At 42.8% G+C, this 20,700-nt stretch overlaps 1 protein-coding gene across 8 annotated transcripts in view; it reads left to right on the top strand.

Moving 5' to 3' along the window:
* Positions 1-20,700, top strand: part of KLHL5 (kelch like family member 5) — a 102,594-nt gene that overhangs the window by 33,240 nt on the left and 48,654 nt on the right. For 2 of the 8 annotated variants that reach the window (XM_039540560.1, XM_039540559.1), the window contains exon 2: positions 18,840-19,022. In XM_039540560.1, the coding sequence (XP_039396494.1) occupies positions 18,880-19,022 (143 nt within the window). In that variant the 5' untranslated portion in view covers positions 18,840-18,879. Of the gene's footprint in view, positions 1-170; positions 288-9,981; positions 10,380-11,861; positions 11,883-16,942; positions 17,023-18,839; positions 19,023-20,700 lie in introns of those variants that run through there. The other 6 variants (XM_039540562.1, XM_039540563.1, XM_039540558.1 and 3 more) reach the window with 6 other exon arrangements.

Raw genomic sequence — 20,700 nt, 5'->3', positions numbered from 1 at the left:
TGGCGGGGTAGAGAGAGGAGGGGCAGCGCTTTAATGTCGGCTGTGTACAGGCCAGTACTGGTGGCCACTTCTTACCGGTACACCGTACCAGCCTACTTTCACCCCTGACTATATTCCTGTTTATTTCTAGGTGCAGGTCAAGATGCTTGTACTTGGATACCACTGTGATATATAGATGAACTTAAATCCATATAGCCATATATGCCTCAAACCAGGGGTCGGCAACCATTCAGCAGCGGTGTGCTGAGTCATCATGTATACACTCTAATTTAAGGCTTCGTGTGCTGGTAATACATTTTAACATTTTTAGAAGGTCTCTTATAAGTCTATAATATATAACCAAACTACTGTAATATGTAAAGTAAACAAGGTTTTCAAAATGTTTCAGAAGCTTTATTTAAAATTAAATTAAAATGCAGATCTTATTAGTTTAGTGTGATCCTTGCCCTTGCTTTTCCTTGCTGAGTTTTCCAATGTCTGGTGGCAAGTATTTGGATACTTTAAGCTGCACACAGGCTTCTGAGTGATCAGTTGTTAACTGGAACCCCAGATCGGCAGCTGAGGTGAGTGGAGCTGGCGGCTGGTAGGGCTGAGCAGGGCCGGAGGCCTGGCCCCTGTCTGGCAGGGGGCCTGCGCTTGAACTCCAACTGGAAGCAAGGTGAGTGGGGCTGCAGCGGGGACCCCGGCTGGCAAGGGGCGAGCAGCCGGAACTCCAGAGCGGCGGTGGGCTGAGCGGGTCAGCCCGCTCAGCTCTGGGGTTTTGGGGGTGGGCTGAGCGGGTCAGCCCGGCCCCACTCTGGGGTTTCAGCCACCAGCTCCTGCCAGCCGGGGTCTCAGCCCATTGCCAGCCTGGGGTTCCTTCACCCAGGCCAGCAGTGGGTGCTGAGTGGCACCGGTGGCAAGACCCCTGCTGGCAAGGGGCCAGCAGCGGGAACCCCAGAGCGGCACTCAGCCCGCTCCGCTCTGGGGTTTTGGCCGCCGGCTCCTGCCAGCTGGGGTCTCAGTCTGCTGCCAGCCTGGGGTTCCATTAGGCCAGCAGCGGGTGCTGAGTGGAACCAGGCTCAGCTCACCCAGCATGCCATCAAAAAGCGGCTCGCATGCCACCTGTGTCACGTGTGCCGTAGGTTGCTGACCCCTGCCTTAGACCCTGGCTGCCATTGCTTTTCTCTCCAGAAGCCGGTAAAGTTAGTTGAAACACTAGATTTAAACATATGGGACTAGTAGCCTGGCTTTCTCTCATTAGAGATCCCTTAACTCTGAAATATGCTTCCCCGCCCCCACTGGTTTGTCAGAGCTGAGGTCTATCCTTTCTTTTACTTTTACTTGTGAGGTTGGTTTGGATAGCAGTGGCACGTTTGATTTTTAAGAAAGTATCCTTTCCTCTCTTGCATCTTCAGAGGCAGAAATGTTATGTCTCTGTTTAAATTTGTAGACATATCCTGAGACGTTATAGGATTTATTTTTCTTATATGAATAAGACTGAGAGCTGAGCAAGGTCCAATTGCTGCTCTACAAAGTTCCCGTCATGGTGCCATAAATCTGAATGCTGTCTCTGCTCTAAACAAAGCTCCTTCTTTTTTTGAAGTCCCTCAGGCTGTTCCCATTATCCTCTGAGTGTAGCAAAAAGGAAGCAAACGAAGGAGGACAGAGAGGGCTTTTTTTCTTTTACCGTAATCACTTGCCTTCAGACACAAGTAGGTTTTTTGTCTGTATGTAACTACTTTCTTTGGATTAATATTTTAATCTGATTTTATATTTTTAAATGTCTACAAAAATAGTTTTGCAAGCCCGATAACATTCCAGAGTGTGCATTTGATCAGTTACAAACATCTTAAGTATGCTGAGGCGCTCATTTATGCTGAGGCATAGATGACTAGTGTTTGTTAGAAATATTTTCAACTGCCAGTATTTGCAATCTTGTATCAATTTTTTTAAGTTTAATTATGTTCTAAAGTTTGAATTACTATATTATACAGTACAGAGCAATCTTTGGAATTAGGAGAAACTAATTACAGCAGTTAAAATAAGGACTTTAATTATATTTTGATATTTTCATTTAGTTGACAATTTAATCGAATATTAAAATCTTCTAACGATCAGCTGAGACTTTTGTCTCTCAGGCCTTGACTTGAAGGACAAAAGAGCTGTTCAGGATAAACAGATAATTGTATAATCGATTTGACAGAATAATCAGCTTGAAAATATAGTATTTGATGTTGCATTGGTGTTGGATGATGATGATATAATTGTGTAAAGCCAAAGGGTAGTAGCAGCAACAGCAGGAAAAACACCTGAATAGAAGAGTGCTGGTTTTCGGATCTTGAAAATGCTTCAGTAGATGTTGTTATATATTCATTTGGAGGTTTAATTTTAAGCCCTAATTTCCTAATAGAAAATTAATCTGAGATAATAAATACCAAATAATAGAGACTTACCTTTTTAATGGGTGTGTGTGTATGTATATATTTAGTTGTATTAAATCCTCCCTAGCACTGTTGGTACTTCACATCTTTATGAAAATGCATATACAAAATTCAAATAGATTACTATCTACAAAAGTCTAGCACAAATAAAATCTCTCTCCTGCCTCTGCTCATATTCTAGCTGTATTTCTTTAAATTGACTAGTTGAGGTTAAATAGCATCTGCTGACCTTATGATCTCCTTAGCATAAATATTGTGTCTACGTTGTAACTAATTATATTGGATTATCACTCTTCAACACTTGGCCAAATGAAGCAGGCCATATATATCGTCTTAAGAATGTGAGTGCCCTGAATTCCTTTTTAATAGTTTAAAAAAAAAAAAGCCAATATCTTTTTTTTTTCCCCCTTCATTTTGATAAATTATTCTTGAGACCTTTTTGTGGGAAATAATTTATTAAAACTGTCTTGCTGAATTCTTTCAGTTATCTATCTTGCCCTCTAGTGCAAGTTTAACTATTAGCACCAATTTAAATGGTTCCGAATGCAGAATTTGGTAAATTAAGCTCCCAGTCATGCACATACATAAATGTTTGCAGAACCTTGCTCACTTGAGTAGTCCTGTTGAAGTTACACATGCCCTTAAGTGTTTACAGGTGCATTGCCTCATGTTTTCTAGAAAATCAGTATTCTATTATCAGTTGATTCAGAGCCTGTCAAGTTCTAGTGCAGGGATTCTCAGGACAAATTTTTTGGTGGCTCAGAGTGTGGCCACCAAATCTTGTTGGTGGGCGCTCTCACGCTTTTTTCCTAAAATACTTGACTAGCTTTAGGAAAACCAAGTAAATATGCACATATACACGTTCAAATCATTGTAATGTATTTATTGCTAGCTAGTAAGTCTGTTGTGAAAAGTGATATTACAAACAGACAAGTATCCCTTTTCACAGCAGATTTACTCAGCCCTGGCAAGCCTGAGGACAAATTAAACCCTGTATGGAAGGATGGGGGGGGGGCAGTGGGGGCCAGGGCAGATGGGGGGCGGAGGGCTGGAGCCTGAAACATAATGCTTGCTGCACCCTGGCTGGAACGCCGCAGCGTCAGTGTCGATGCCCTGGTCTATTAATGTGCTCTGATCAGCCTCCAGAAGTGTCCCATGGTGCCTGTTCTAGCCACTCTGGTCATCACTTTGAACTCTACTTCCCCTGCCCTCAGGTGACCAACCGTCAGACTTGCCCTTTAAATTCTCTGGGCATTTTGAAAATCTCCTTCCTGTTTGCTCAGCAAGGAGTGGAGTGCTCTCAGCGAATCTTTCCAGGTGACCATGCCTCCATGCGCCAGGTGATCCCCAGCATGGAGCAATGGTGAGGTGCTGGACCTCATCAGTGTTTGGGGGGAGGAAGCTGTCTGGTCCCAGCGGCACTCCAGCTGTAGGAATTACTATACTTTTGGGCAGATATCAAGGGACATGATGGAAAGGTGCCATGACCGGGACGCACTGCAGTGCATGGTTAAATTGAAGGAACTGCGGAATGCCTACCACAAAGCCCACGAGGCAGACTGCCGCTCCAGTGCTGTCCCCGTGACCTGCCATTTCTACAAAGAGCTGGATGCAATACTGGCAGCGACCCGACTTCCACTCCGAAGACCACCATGGACACTTCAGAGCCCAGTTCAACAAGGCAGGAGGAGGAGGAGGAGGAAAGCAGGAGCGAGGCTGGTGAGGAAGAGGGGGACAGCCCGGCATCCCTAGATGCTTGCTGCCAGGAGCTGTTTTCAAGCCAGGAGGAAGGTAGCCAGTCTCAGCAGACAGTGCTTGGGGGAAGAACAAACAGCAGAGGAGGTGCCCGGTAAGCGGCTTTTATTTTGGGAAGGAAGTTGTTCGGTGCGGGCTCTTGGGGCGAGGAGGGTTAGAGCTGCATGCATACCTAGATGCGGAATAGGGCGTTGATGTGCTCTCTCACATTGTGGTAATCGGCCTCAGTGATCTCTTAAAAGGTCTCGTGCATAAGCTGGGCAATCCGCTTGCGTAGGTTCCTTGGTAGAGCTGCTGTGCTCCTTGTCCCAGTAAGGCTAACATGTCCACGTCAGTGTGCCGTCATGGGCGGGGGGACCATTGCTGCACACAGGCAAGCTGCATATGGGCCTGGGCAGAAGGCACGTTGTAGTAGAAGACCCTCCCTTGCTTTCCAGGTCACCCTCAGCAGCGAGATATCTTCCAGGACGAACTCATCCTGTGGGGACAGTGTTCAGTATAGGGGCCCCCTGCAGCTGTTGGCTCTCCCCAAGGCACAGAATCCCAGAGGACAGTCCCCCTTACCCCTGTGCTTACTCAAAATTTTGAGGCTCCTGTGGGTTCTGTGCACTTGCTTTGGGACAGGCAATTTCTGCTATTGTGTACAATGTATTTGTCTTACATTGGAACCACTGCACTTCACTCCTGTGCAGGGCACCAAACATTATTGGTGGCTTTCAGCCCCAGATTGCTCCCTCAAGGCATCCCTAATCCTTGCAGCCATGCGCTGGGCTCCTGTAATAGCCCTGCTCTCTGGCTGTTCAAATTCAGCATCCAGGTGTTGAACCTCTGAGGTCCATGCCTGAGTGAATCTTTCACCCTTCCCTTCACAAATGTTACGGAGGGTACAGCACGCGGATATAACCATGGGGATGTTGTCATTGGCCAGGTCCAGCTTCCCGTACAGACAGTACCAGCGGCCCTATAATCAGTCAAAAGCACACTCCACAGTCATTCTGCACTGACTCAGCTTGTTGTTGAACCACTCCTTGCTACTGTCAAGGCCCCCTGTGTAGGGTTTTTTGAGACACGGCATTAACGGGTAAGCGGGGTCTCCAAGGATCACAATGGGCATTTCTACTTCCCCTACGGTGATCTTCTGGTCTGGGAAGAAAGTCCCAGTTTGCAGATTCGTGAACAGGCCTGTGTTCTGAAAGATGCGTGTGTCACGCACCTTTCCAGACCAGCCTGCGTTAATGTCAATGAAATGCCTACAGTGATCCATAAGCGCCTGGAGAACCATAGAAAAATAACCCTTGTGATTAATGTACTCAATGGCTAGGTGGGCTGGTGCCAGAACTGCAATATGCGTCCCATCTATCGCCTCTCTGCAGTTAGGCAAAGCCAGCCACAATGTCCTGCACGTTACCCAGAGTCACTGTTCTTCTGAGCAGGATGCAATTAATGGCCCTGCAAACTTGCATCAACACGATTCCAATGGATCGACTTTCCCACTCCAAACTGGTTAGCGAACGATTGGTAGCTGTCTGGAGTTGCCAGCTTCCAGATTGCAATAGCCACCCGCTTCTCCACCGATAGGGCAGCTCTCAATCTCGTGTCATAGAATCATAGAATATCAGAGTTGTAAGGGACCTCAGGAGGTCATCCTTGCGCCGCAGGGTGGGGGCAAGCTCAGCACACAGTCCCATGAAAGTGGCTTTTCTCATTTGAAAGTTCTGCAGCCATTGCTCGTCATCCCAGACTTGCATGACAATGTGATCCACCACTCAGTGCTTGTTTCCTGAGCCCAAAAGTGGCGTTCCACGGTGGTGAGCATGTCTGTGAATGCCACAAGCAATCTCGTGTCATATGCGTTATGCGAGTCAATATCATCGTCGGACTCCTCACTGTCAGTTTGTAGCTTAAAGAGTAACTCGACTGCAATTCATGACGTGCTGGCAAGACCCATCAGCATATTCCTCAGCAGTTCAGGATCCATTCCCGCAGATCGAAAGGGAAGGCAGAGTGCACAGTACAAAAAATGTTTAAAAGTGGCACCACATGTGGATGGAAGCACAGGGATTGCTGGGATGCGAAGCGATGCATCACAGGGCTTTGGGACAGGACCCAGAATGACCCGCTTCCTCATGACCCCTTCCCACAAGCCACAGTGCCAGAATGGGAAGAGGTGCTCTGTGGGATAGCTGCCCATAATGCACCGCTCCTAATGCCTCTGCAAGTGCCACAAATGTGGCCACGCCAGTGTGCTTTCAGCTGACAGTGTGAACACACTGCCGCACTTTCCCTGCTGTGGTCTCTGGGTGAGGGGGAAGCCCGGGGGTAAGAGGCCAGGGCCGGGAGTCCCGGGGACAGTCAGGGGACAGGGAGGGGGCAGAGGTTGAGGGGGTGGTCGGGGGACAGGGAACAGGGGGTTGGATCGTGGGCGTTCTGGGGATCTGTCAGGACTCAGTGTGCGGCTGGATAGGGGTCAGGGCAGTCAGGGGACAGGGAGCAGGGGTGGGGTCCTCGGGTGGGTGGGGGGTCTCTGGCAGATGGTGAGGGGACAAGGAGCAGGATGGGTCGGGGATTCTGAGGGCGGCGGGCAGTCAGGGGGGCAAGAAGTGGGTGGGGGTCGGATAGGGGGCCGGGCCAGGCTGTTTGGGAGGCACAGCCTTCCCTACCCTAAAGTTCATTCAGCAGTTTTGAGACTTGCAGAAGAGCCAAGCTGTTAGCTTTTCCATTAGGGCTACCATCCCTTTCACTTCTCAAATGCCAAATTATAGTCTATATGTAATTTCAGTGCCATAGGGAGATTCATGTCAGGGAAGGGTAGCTTCATTTAAAATTAGCCACTGGGGGAGGGATCACATGAGAAGAGCAATATCCTACACCACCTACCTCCTTCCCAACCCTACCAAGGGAGACCCCCCCCCCCATCCCCTGCATTCCCTGAGGCTTCAGAGGGGTTAATTGAGTGGTTCTCAAAGCAATTTCGGGGGTCCCTTCCATAAAAAAAAATTGCAATACTATATTCTCCGCTCGGCCTGGAGCTCGCAGCCCCGCCTCCTTACCACGTGGCTCTGAGCGGGGAGGAGCTCAGGCCATGCTGCAGCGCTGTCCAGGGACGCTCGTGGATGTGCTGAGGCTCCGGGTGAGGGGTGGAGGCGGGGTCGGGCAGGGGCCAGGGAGGGAGACTCAGCCATTCTCGTGGGGGCCCTTGCAGAGCCTGGGGCAAATTGCCCCACTTGCGTCCCCCCCACCCCACCCCACCCCGGCGGCCCTGGTCTGCTAGCTAGTTTTCAACCAACCTCCAATCTTACATAGTAATACTCCTGGGGGAATAGTGTGCCACTTGCACGTGCGCAGAATTCATGTCTCCCATAGATTTCTTTGCTTCCCTGCAGAAAAATCACTTTCTGATGGGGGAAGCAAAGGGAAACTGCAAAACTGGTCATACACTGCTCCCCAGCAGCGCAGGTGCATTGTTTCAGGCATCTGGAGCAGCTAGCGGAGAGGTAAATCAGTGAGGGGGAGCTGGGGATGCACCAGCCAATGGCTTCTACCCTGTGCCAGGCTTAGCTGCTATTCCTGGCAGGGATGGGGAGGATGGGACTTCCTCTTCACCTGCAAGGAGCAGCCAGGGCTGGGTCAGACCAAAGTCCAGAAACCTCTCTAGCTGCAGGAATCTCTGCAGGCCCCCTCCTTCCTGCCCCCATTGCTCCTCAGCTGTGGGGGGGAGAGGTCACTGTATGGGGAGCTGCTCCTCTATCTGCCCAATGCCCATGCATCTGGACCCACCTCATACCCAGATTGCCCCACCAAGCCTCACCACCTGCACCCAGACCTCCCTCCCCCACTGAGGCCCCTAAACCCGAACCTATACCCCAACAAACCTCACCCTCTGCATCTGGAGCCCTCTTGCACCCAGACACCCTGGCCAAGCCCCACCTCCCTGCATCTGGACCCACTCCTGCAGCCAGACTGCATCACCACACTTGAACCCCCATCCCAACAAGCCCTACCCCATCTGCACCTGACTAGCTCCCCAGACATAGACCACCACCCCACTGAGCCCTACCAAGCAGCACCCTTACCTGCACCCCATCAAGCCAGCACCCAGAAACACCCCCATGCTGAACTCTCCATAACCAGACACCCCTTGCTGAGCCCCAACAACCTTCACCTGGACACCCCCCCACAGAGTCCCATTGCCTCTCCACTTGGAACCCCTCCACCAATGAGCCCCTGTTCATCCAGATCCCCCCTATACCCAGACCACCTCACCCAGCTGCCCGCAGCCAGATTGCCCCACACAGAACCCTTATCACCCTACACCTGGATCTCCCCACTCTATGCCCCTCCACACTTGGATCCTGCTGGGCTGAGCCTGCCTGTCAACATCTGGTGTGCTTGGCACAGAGGGGCAGAGCCCCAGGGTGTTTCTGGGGCAGGTCTGGCCCTTGCATTATGTCAGGGTCGGGTGCAGCCTCACCATTGAGTACATGTCCCGGGGTGAGGGCTGCAGGGTGATCTCCCACCTCTGTGCAGTCAGTGGCCTGTGCTCCCCACTGTCATGCTGGAGCCTCCACATTTATTTATTTACCAATAAAATTTGCTGAATTTTAAAATACTGTTTGCAGAATTTTTAATTTTTTGGTGCAGAATTCCCCCAGGAGTAAATATAGGAACTCCTATAGCAAACTGTGATTTAAAATATCCCTGTTGTTTGACCTTTCTTTTCCAAATTCAAACAGAGAATTCTGACATGGGATTTTAAAGTATTTTAAAAGATAAATTACTGCTTATAAAATATATATCTAAATAGGACTAGAGACTGAACTTCTTTCTGCAAAGGCAGTTTTATTTTCCACTCTATCTGACCAGTGCACTTTAAGTTTTACCTGTAGGGGCCAGTTCTAGAGGTGAGAAGATAGTGTGGTCTTGATGCCCCTTTAGTCTGTGGTGCCTCTGACTCCTTGATGATGATCAATTAGTTGCAGTTGAGGTTATGGTTTTCATGATGTGTAAATAGACTGAGACCATTAGCGCATTTCTCCTAGGCTACTAAGCAACCATCAGTAGTAACTTTCAGTCACTACAGACCCAGATTTGATTCAAACCAGCATGTCAAGATGAAAGGCTCTGTAACCCTTTACCTGTCCCCTGAGCCATCTAGTCTGTTTGAAAAACAATTTGATGCATGTCTTGTAACTGGAAAGAAATAAGGAATCCTTTCCAGTTCAGATTTTCCTTAAATAGAATCAGCATATTGGAATATTTTAGCCTTTTTTAAAAGTGATTTCTTAACAGTGCAAGAAAGTGTTTCATTTGCTTTTTAGAATCACTGTTTTTCCCCCCTATTTGTAGTAGCAAGAGTTAACACAGTAGCGCAGTAGAGATTCCGAGATGCAGCATAGGAATTACGTTCTCTGTCATTTGTGGTTTAAGAAAAGGGGGTGGTATTCAGCATTTGAAAGGGCTTTAATGAATGCTGTTAGTGTTTGTGAAAGCTAATGGTCAGAGGATGTGGAGGAAAGCAATAGAAAGTGCATTGGCTGCTTCAGTGTGACCTGATTAGCATTTTTCTTGATTGAGGTGACTGTTTCACCTTGTATGTTCATCCCAGTATTTTTCATCATCTCTTGCCACTTGTTTATATTCAGATGACATATGATTTAAAAAAGTGCTTTTATGTATGTGAATGCAGTCCCTCCCAAAATTTGCTTGCCATATGCAGGAAGAGCATGTGTTTCCCTAGTCTTGGTTGGATGCACAAATCTTCTTTTATGTGCATTGCTTCGTGCCCTGTTGCCTAGACGATCACTTGCTTTCATTGAGGATGTCTGGCTCTCGAAAAGAGTTTGACGTGAAGCAGATTTTAAAAATCAGATGGAGATGGTTTGGTCACCAGTCATCAGTCCCTAATTCTGCAGTGGACAGCCACCAGGGAGACTTCTGGAACAGAGGACAAAATGCAACAACAGATGGGACAAAGTTTTTAGATCCAGGTAACCTACCATTACCTTTGGTATCAATTGGTTACAGAAGGTCTAGCCAACAGGATTTCCAGAATTTGCCTCCTTGGCCAATGGCATCCACCTCTGAAGTCCCTACATTTGAGTTCACAACAGAAAACTGTGGAGATGCACGTTGGCTTGACAGACCAGAAGCAGATGATGGAACGAGTGAAGAAGAAAATGAATCGGACAGCAGTTCATGCAGGTTAATTGTTATTTTCCTATTTTGGGAAATTAGTTGTCATTTAATGTCTTGAATGACATTTTATGTTTCATCCCTACAAATGTCAGCTATAATTTATCCTAGATTAAAATGCTTCAGAATTTTCTGATAGTGGCATTGCTTCAAAAGCATAAAAATACTGATAACTGGCAGAGCATATAATTGAATATATTTGCTATGACCAAATTAAAATTTAACTTTAATATAGCTAACCTATAGCAAAATTAATCTTTACAGCTACTGAAAATAATATGAATACAATAGCTTTACAAGACTGTTTTTTTAAATTACTTTAGAGTAACATTTGTTTTGTGCTTAGCTGTGTTAAGAATTAGTTTTACACTAAATTAGAAAGAAATATTGTAGAGGTAATATTTCTATAGCTCTGAAATCTTTAAGTATTTTTGAGAATAAAAGATTCAACTGGAAAAATAAATTTTATTTATTTTAGCTATGAATTTCAGTTATAATTTTCTCATGTATGTGCATTTTTGCAGTGTTCTGTAGTTGTAAATCTGAACATATAAATCTGTATTTTAATGTCTGTTTTCATATGTTGATTATGAAGCCGAATGTGAGTACAACTTAAAGAAAAAAATATTTACTTCATTCATTGAAACTGATATATTGCCAACCAGCTTGTGCAGCAAATTAAAACATGAAAAGTGCCTTAAACTGATTGTGGCTGTGCTAATCAAGTATCTTAAATTGTAAACCTAATTATGTCCATAAAATTATGGTAATAGTTTTGTTTCTGTCTTACATCTTGTTTCTGGTGCTAAAAATAAATAATATATTATATCACTATTGTTTTTATCAAAAGGTGTATGTTAATTGGTGGAAAATAAGTAATACGTAATTTAATTTCTTTTTTTTCTCAGTTTTTACTAAAATGTCAGTTTATTTTCATTACATTCTTTATTACTTAGCTCAACTATACTGCACAGAGTAACATGTCTTGCTGTGCCCTTTTTTTGGTGTTGTAAATATTAGAAATGCTACAATAGCTAACTTGCCATCTCAAATTAATTTTCATGGTGTTTGCTTTCTAGCTTTTAAAATTATTTCGCAGTGACTTGATATTCTAAAGAAGTGTGACTATCTTTATTTAAAGGGGGCAGAGTTTTATTAATAAGCCTATTAGAGATAGATCAGTCTAGTTAATATAGTTTCAATATGTTGTGTTCCCTTTGGAGAGTGTACCCATATATAGAAAAATGTAGTTGGTGCAAGGGCAAACAGACGAGCAAACACTGCACAATTTATGGTTTATATCCTTAACAAAACAAAAATTCTCTCTGTTTAGGAGTCAACATAGCATTTGCTTTTGTCATTGAATTGGAAACATTTATCAGAATTATAAGGGAATGAAAAACTGCATAATGAGGCTTTTTATAAAAAGCAATTTAGTCTTCCTGTAATAAGGATATTTAGCTATCAACAAAATGAGTTTCAGAGAAAGTACCTAAGAATCTTCTATATGAGGTGATTTTCAGTATGTTTTTGTAAACAATTCTATGAACAGTTACTACAGATGACATGAATGCATCTCCATTCAATCTTCAGAGATAGTCTTGTTAATATTTTCAGAAACATCTACTCATTGAGTGCAATTTTTCTATGTACAGCACTACACAAACAAAAGAGGATATTCTCAAGGTGAAAACAATTGGTATAAAAACCTATGTTTCATTGAAAGACATCCATATGCAGTCTTTAAAATTAAAAAGACATTTTGATTTGCAGAAAGGGTCAAATACAGGAAAGGAACTGAAGTATGACCAATAAAGCTAGTTAATAAAAGTGGAGTATTACAATTATCTGTTTAAAGTATAGGGGGAATCTGTGTATAATCTAGGTATTTTAATTTTATTTATGGTGGTTGAGTTCTGTTTTTTGTTTTGTTTTTGCAAGTGGCAAGGGTTATGTAGTACTAGAGACATAATTGAAGTACAAATCTTGTCTGGCTTTTGTATCCTTTAACAAAGTAACTGCATCCTTGTTTTCTTGTATGTTTACACTCATAATCTGAATCATGTAGAATTATTTGCCCGATGTGTGTATTCTTTGTATTGTGAAATGTCATGCCTAGTTAATGCTAATGGTTAAGAAGGTGCTTCATTTAATCATTTGTTTGTGTACACTTGCATCATCAAGATAAAGTGTGTACTAAACCATTTCTGCTACACACCCTGTATAATAGGTATGCAAGAACCCCAAACTGGAATAATCTAAAAATATCAAACAATGTGGCACATCAGTTGACACAGTCTGACTGACAGAGCAGTTGGAAGGTCTCTCCTGCTTGTAATCATTAATGTAAAGAGATTTAATAACCACACAATCAGTCTTCTGTATATATTCTTCTAAAATACCATTTCACATTTACTATGTTCTTTTGGGTAGCACAAAAATACTTTGTTGCACTCAGATTTCCTTCCTAATATAAGGGCCCCATGTTCCCTTCAGTGGAAATAAGTCACATCTGGGAGTAAAAAATCCATTTTAACTCAGTTTCTTTCATTGAATTATTCTGTAACAGAGGGAATACCTGCATGGACGGGTGTGCGCGTGCATACACACACCACCCACCCTCCTCTGTCATAAAGGAGAATGAGGTTCCAAACCCATTGATCTGCAGGAGAGAAATGGTGTGTGTGTGTAAAGTTCTTGCGTCTGCACTCCTCTCTAGCTGAGTGCCATGTTGCAGGCCCTGGAAGCACAGCATGATAGAGGAAATAATCTTGTACTCTGCATGTCTCCTCCCACCATGCTATATGAGAATATGTGGGCCAAAGCAGAGGAAAGAAGAGGATTTACATTCTGTTTCTGGTGTTAAGAAAGTTTTTAAAATCTTAACATGTATATTGGGACCTATACATGAGATACTTTTTGCTATTGATCCTCTCTTACACCTCCTGTAGTGCTGCTTTGTATTAGCTCTTAAAAACTGTAGAGTGTACCTTAGGGTTGCCAACTTTGTAATATTTAAAAACTGGACACTCCAGCGGGAGTGCTGGAACTTCCCCTGCCCTGCCTTTTCCCTCCCAAGGCCCACCTCTTCCCCCGAGGCCTTGCCCCTGTTTGCTCCTCTTCCCTCTCCACTCCCCATTGCTCGCTGCTTTTTCCCTCTCTTCCCCCCTTTCCTCCCCCCCTGCTCGGGTTGGGAGGGACTTACCTGCAGAACTGGGGCACAGAGAGGCAGCCACCCAATGCAGGTAGGAGGCGGCCCTGGCTGAGTAGGGGATGGCTCGGGTACTGACTTTGGTGCCTCCCTGCCCGGATTAATCAGACTTCTGGTGTTTGGTCAGTAGATCTGACCAGACACTGTCAGGTCCCCTTTTTGACCGGACTTTCCGGTAAAAAACCGGACACCTAACCTACTAGTGTAGGCTAAGCATAGAGAAAGTTCATTTCACCTAGATATCTCTGGAAGATTGTTAGGGATAGGTTATTTAATGATTAAATAAATACAAATTAAAACAAAAACAATACCATGGAACTAACCAGATCTGTCTCAGACATCACTGATCAGTTTACTAGTATAGTGTATCCTTCCTCCCCACCCCTCACTCTGTCTTTTTAGATTGTAAATTCTTTGGAACAGGGAGCGTGTCCTATGTGTTTGTATTGCGCCTTGCGCAGAGTAGATCCACCCTGAAATAATGGTTGTTTGTAGATTTCTCAGTTGTGGGTTCGTTTGTATTAGGATGATACTAAGACATGTAATACTAACTGAGGGGCTCATAGAGAAGTATGTACTGGTTGTATGCCCCGTCCTAGAAAGTAAACCAAAATCAGAATAGACACATTGATAATATGAAACAAATTTTCCCTTGTAAAACCGAAATTGTCAGCATACATATAAATAAGACAGTTCTCAGTAACTAAGGCAGTTATAGAAAGTATTAATGTCCTGAATCAGAGGGGTAGCCATGTTAGTCTGGATCTGTAAAAGCAGCAAAGAGTCCTGTGGCACCTTATAGACTAACAGCTGTATTGGAGCATGAGCTATCGTGGGTATTTCATGCATGCATCCGACCAAGTGGGTATTCACCCACAAAAGCTCATACTCCAATACGGCTGTTAGTCTATAAGGTGCTACAGGACTCTTTGCTGCTATTAATGTCCTGTTTGTCTCTAGAGAGGCCTCACATACATACAGGGGCTAAAAAAATTTTTTTTCTTTTTTTTTCCCACCTGGGTCAGAAAATTCATTTTAGCATTGTTCTATTGTGAAAGGTGTAGGTTGCTTTTTAAAAGACCTTTTTACTCAACAGGGGTCTGTTCCTCGTGTATCTTGTGTCTTACTCTACTGACAGATTTTGAGAGGTTTTGTTTTGTTTTATACTGCTTTTCACAATTGTCTTGTGCATCTCTGAGATCTAGATGTCAGTGTCATCTCAGTCTTTACAGAACTAGAGATCTTTTTTAGTTCCTTCTAATCCCTGTCTATCACCATTAAATCCTGGTCTCTAACTCTCTCAAACTCAGTGTCTTTTTTCACTCTTTTCTTCTTTTCCCCTGCTATCATTCCCCCTCTTCCCAAATATCCGGTTTCCCACTAAAGTGTATTTGCTGCTGCTTCTGGGACCGCTAACATTTATTCTTTTTTTTGCATTCCCCTCTTTAAAAATCTTGCCAATGCCTTTATCATTTTTCAGCTTGGGTACTGTAAAATTATGCTTTTTAGCCTTCCTGTCTCTTCTCTCCAAAACACTACAATTAATGTCATCTCCTTTTGCTCTGTCCATACCACCTCCCTTCAATATTTGAATCCCTTCCCTGGCTTCTTATTTCTTATTCTGTTAGACTGAAAGTGGTTAGCCATGATCAAAGCAAGTCTCATCTGACAAGTATTTAGCCCAGATGTATACTATATATACTCTCTCTCCCCTTGCTCTCTCCTATAACCACCTCTGTTCTCATTTCCTCCTAATCCCCCCCCCCAACCCCTGAGTCTTTTACTCCCTATGTTTCTCCTAGTCCTCGCTACCTCATTCTCCTTTTCAACAAACTTTCCACACACACTGTTACTTGAATTGATGTCTTGTTGATTTTTGATTGTAAGCTGTTCTGGGAAGGAACATCTTATTCCATTTTTGTGAAGTATCTCATAAATATTTGTCAGTTTACATACACTAATAACTCAGAAATAGCTGACATCTTAAAGTTCCAGTGGTGAGTTACATTTCTTGCCTCCGTCTACTGACCAAAATACATGAACAATGTATTTGCACTAAAGATTTTTGCAAAAAAGTTCCCATTGGTAGCACCATTGTGAACCCTAGGCTAGAAAAGACTTCAGCAGCTTCCTGTATTTTTACCACTGCTAGAGTGACCAGATGTCCCAATTTTTATAGGGACAGTCCCGATATTTGAGGCTTTTTCTTATATAGAAGCCTATTACCTCCCACCCCCGTTCCGATTTTTCACACTTTCTGTCTGATCACCCTAACCACTGCTTGGTTTCACAGCAAAAATGGTATAGTGTGTGTGTGAGTTTTTGGGTTATAGCAGGTAACTGTGTCACATTAGCTATTCCAACTGTAAAATCCTAGTAGAGACTAGGCACTCCAGGTAGCCTTTACTGCGAGAGGGCTAGGCGAGATCAGCTTTTATAATCCTGCCTGTGGTTGACCTCACCTAGTTTACCTCACAGTGACTTGTCTCCACTAGAATTTTACAGCAGGATAACTAATGCATATTTGTTATGCCATGGTAAAATGCAACTTTTTCTTCGCAGTGAAGACAAAGCTTAGTTTAAACCAACTGGACTAACCAACTAGTATTGGTAGGCAAATTTTAAAAAATGATATTTATTGAATAATTGTTTTTCAAGCCAAAGGCACTAGTCCTCAAGAGGAACAATGTTCATGCTACGTTTAAAATCTCAGATGTTGGTCCTATATACTAGTTCCAAAAAGGATATTTAGAACTTTTTGTAATGGGAAAAGGATAAAATATGTTTTTGTTTTTTCACTCTACCATAATGAAGTTTGCTCAGACTTAAAATTTTTATTTTATTGGCAAAGACAAAGCATTGAGAAGCTCAGTCTAAGGCATGGTCTTCACTAAAAAGCTACATCGCTCAAAGGTCTGAAAAATTCACATCCCTGAGTGGCATAGTAAAGACGACCTAATCTCCAGTGTAGACAGTGCTAGGTTGATGGAAAAATTCTTCCATCGATCTACCTACTGCCTCTTGAGGGGGAGTGGAATGTAGGTAGGAAGGTAGTGTCTACACTGAAGTGCTCCTGCAGTTACACTGATGTAGTGAATCAAGTGTAGACAAGCCATAAAAAGTGAATATTTTTGAAAATGGAATGTTTGAAAACAGCTGCTTATAAAGAATGATGGATTTGTAAGCTTAATTATGGTAGGCAGGGCTAGTGCTCGCTAGAATTCTTATGTAGTAATTACATTTTTTTTGCTTTGTTACTATCTGAGATTATAAAAATCCACAGTTTACATGTTCCCTGACACTGTGCTCCCACCTCCTCCAGAATTTAGAAAAAATTGACATTTCTTTCTTCTGCTTCCAGAGATAGCTTTCACATTGTAAACTGCTGCTCTGTGTCCTTGTTGAGCTGCAGCAGTGCAGCTTGAAACAGCAAAAGGATAGGTGTGTATTCCGCCCTCCCACTTTTTAATAGGCTGTTAATATTGAAGCCTAATTATGATTACTTCAGTGCCACCATGATTAATTGTTTCGCTACCGAACAATGAACCACTTTCCCAGGCAAAAATACTTAATCAAAAATCTTGCTTGGAGAAACAAAATCCCTTAAACTAGTGGCACTCAGACTGTGTTCTGTGGTCCTCAGTGTTAAATGTTTTAAGACCCAAGTAATGAGTTGACTTCCAAAGAACTACTCATGATTAAAATAAAGTATGTGCTTAAATTCTATGCTGGATTGGAGTCCTAGGCCTTGTCTACGCTACCACTTAAGCAACGTAACTTATGTCAACTTAGGGGTGTAAAAACCCCACCCCTCTGAGCGATGTCATTTAGATCGACTTAAGTTTGAAAGAGTAAAAAGGGAAAGTGTTATTAACTGAACTGTATTTTCACTGACTCATGTTCCAAGATGTGTGACAATAAAAATACACCTCTACCTCGATATAACGCTGTCCTTGGGAGCCAAATAATCTTACCACATTATAGGTGAAACCGTGTTATTTTGAACTTGCTTTGATCCATCAGAGTGCGCAGCCCCACCCCTTCGGAACACTGCTTTACCTCATTATATCCAAATTCATGTTATATCGGGTGGCGTTATATCGAGGTAGCGGTGTATTTCCACTGCATACATGTCATAACTATGTGTATGTAAATATTTATTGTTCTAAATTTATCCTCAAAGGAGTTGTATAGAAAGGGCACTTTAAGACATTTATCTCTCAGAAGTACTGATATGGCCTCCATTACAATAGTATCTAAGAGCCTTACAACAACCTGTAAGGAAATGGAAATGTTGTTATACCCATTTTACAGATGGGGAACCAAGACTCAAAGAAACTAATGGTATGTGTATACTGCAGCTGGGAGCATGCTTCCCTGCCTAGGTAGACAGATGCACACTAGCTTGCTCGAGCTAGTATGTTAAAAATAACAGTGTGGAGATTGCAGCATGGGTGGTGGCAAAGGCTAGCTGCCCAAGTACAAGTCTATTCAACCCATTGGACTCAAACTTTTGTGTGACTAGGCTATGCTGCAACATCCACACTGCTAGCAGAGTTAGCACGTCTGTCTCCCCGTGCTGAGACATGCTCCCAGCTGCAGTGTAGACATGTTGCCATAGCTATGCCAGCATAACCCGGTAATGTGGATGTAGTCTACACAGATTAAAGGGATTTTTCTGTCTATATAGGAACACGACTTCCCCAAATGATTCTAGCTAGATTGATGGAAACATTCTTCCATCAGTGTAACCTCCAGCATAGATGTAGCTAAATCAGCATAGCTGCATTGGTCAGGAGTGTGGATTTTAAGTATAGACCAGGCCTCAGTGTCTTGCCTAAATCTGCATAGGGAGTCTGTGGTAAAGCAAGTAATGGAACTCTGGTCTTCTGAGTTCTGGGCTAAGTCCCTAACCACTAGATCAGGGGTTCTCAAACTGGAAAAAATGTGGTTTTAATTTATAAGAGGAGTCGCACTCAGAGGCTTGCTGTGTGAAAAGGGTCACCAATACAAAAGATTGAGAACTACTGCATTCGATCATCTTTCCACTCTTCAATGGACTTTGGAACATGAACACACACACACACACACACACACACACGAACACACACACACACGTAATTGCAAGAGACAAAGTGTTAACCTGAGTAATATATATCACTTCTAAATGCAAACATGACTTTCATTGTTTCAGCTATGAACAGAATTGCTGTATTAAAATATTAGCCATACTAAGATTTTGTTGTTATGTCCTTCAGGACTTCCAACAGCAGTCAGACTCTATCATCTTGCCAAACTATGGAGCCTTGTACATCAGATGAATTTTTTCAGGCACTCAACCATGCTGAACAAACCTTTAAAAAGATGGAAAACTACCTGAGACATAAACAACTATGTGATGTGGTATTAGTTGCTGGTGATCGCAGAATTCCAGCTCACAGGTAAATATCTAAAAGATTCTGATTCTAAAATAAATTACATTGGCTTACTTATGTTTGTGCATCTGTGGTGTGAGGGTTAACTATTTTGCTTTAAAATAAAAGATTCAAGAAAGAGGAGGTTTTGAGCAAATAAACTTTGGAAACTAAAAATTAACTCTTGTCTATTCCCTGTGATACATGTTCAAAAGTAATTCTAATGGATACCATGTTAATTCCCACCTGTGACTATAAACTCAAAGATTTGGCAAACAAAAAGAATAAAATCCCTACCCAGAATCAATTTTGAAAATATTTCAAGGACTGTAGTATTTTTTACTGTTCACAAAGAAAAAATTAAATTTAACATTTACATGTGTATTGGATGTTCCCTTGTGTCTTCCAAATTAATTCAGTGTTATAGTTTGCACAATTGTAAGACCAGCCTACCCATATAGTTTCCCACTCACATGAAACACCCAAACCGTCTGTAATTGTTGTACCTTCAGTTCTTGTTGGCTAGCCTTAACATGTAGCAGCTTTTCAGAAAATATTTAAATATATCCTTATGTTCTGGAGAATAGACTGGAAAGCAATAAACTGATATTTCACTTAGGACCTTAAAAGTCTGAACATGTATGCAGGTAATGTCAGTTTCCTAGGATATTAAGATTCCAATATCTTGGCATTTGTAGTTTTGCAAAATAATTGAAATAAATTGCATGGTATTTTAGTAGTGTGTGTATTTCATCTGGAAAAGTACTAATATGCCAGTAATCAAAAAGGTTAAGTGGGATGACCTGGGTAATGATAAGCAAGTTAGCTTGCTTCAGTCTGAGACAAAATAATGGAAAAGCTGATATGGGATTTAATTGACAAAGTATTAAAGGGTAGGGATATATCTGTGCCTGTCAAGATGGTTTTATGGAACATAGGTTTTAACTTGATTCATTCTTTGAGATTACAAATTTGCTTGATAAACATAACAGCATAGATGCAATATACTTAGACTTTTGTAAGGCATTTGATTTAGTACTGCATAACATTCTGATTAAAAAATTAGTACTACTGTATTCAATATCAATAAAGAACTGGCCAACTGACAAATCTCAAAAAGTAGTTGTTAGTGAGTCAAATGTGGGTATTTCTAGTAGGGTTCTGCTGGAATTGGTAATTGGCCAGATGCTGTTCAACAATTTAATCAATGATCTGGAAATAAATATAAAATCATGCTGATTAAAATACAGATGAGGACAGGGCAGTCAGACAGAGCAATCTGGGTTGCTTGATAAGCTGAGCTTATTCAAACAAAATGCTAAATGCAAAGTTATACATATAGAAACAAGAATTGCAGGCCATACCTGCAGAATGAGGGACTGTAGTCTGGAAAGCAGTGACTCAAAAAAGGCTTTAGGGATCATAGTGGTCAAACAACTAAATGCAGCAAAGATTCCTGTGGCACCTTATAGACTAACAGACGTTTTGCAGCATGAGCTTTCGTGGGTGAATACCCACTTCTTCGGATGCAAGAAGAAGTGGGTAGTCACTTGCATCCGAAGAAGTGGGTATTCACCCACGAAAGCTCATGCTGCAAAACGTCTGTTAATCTATAAGGTGCCACAGGATTCTTTGCTGCTTTTACAGAACCAGACTAACACGGCTACCCCTCTGATACTAAACAACTAAATGTTAGCTTCTAGTG

The sequence above is a fragment of the Mauremys reevesii genome, linkage group 5, assembly GCF_016161935.1.
Source record: "Mauremys reevesii isolate NIE-2019 linkage group 5, ASM1616193v1, whole genome shotgun sequence".
NCBI lineage: Eukaryota > Metazoa > Chordata > Testudines > Geoemydidae > Mauremys > Mauremys reevesii.
The sequence above is the reverse complement of the archived record's forward strand: the minus strand, read 5'-3'. Positions and strand labels throughout refer to the sequence as shown.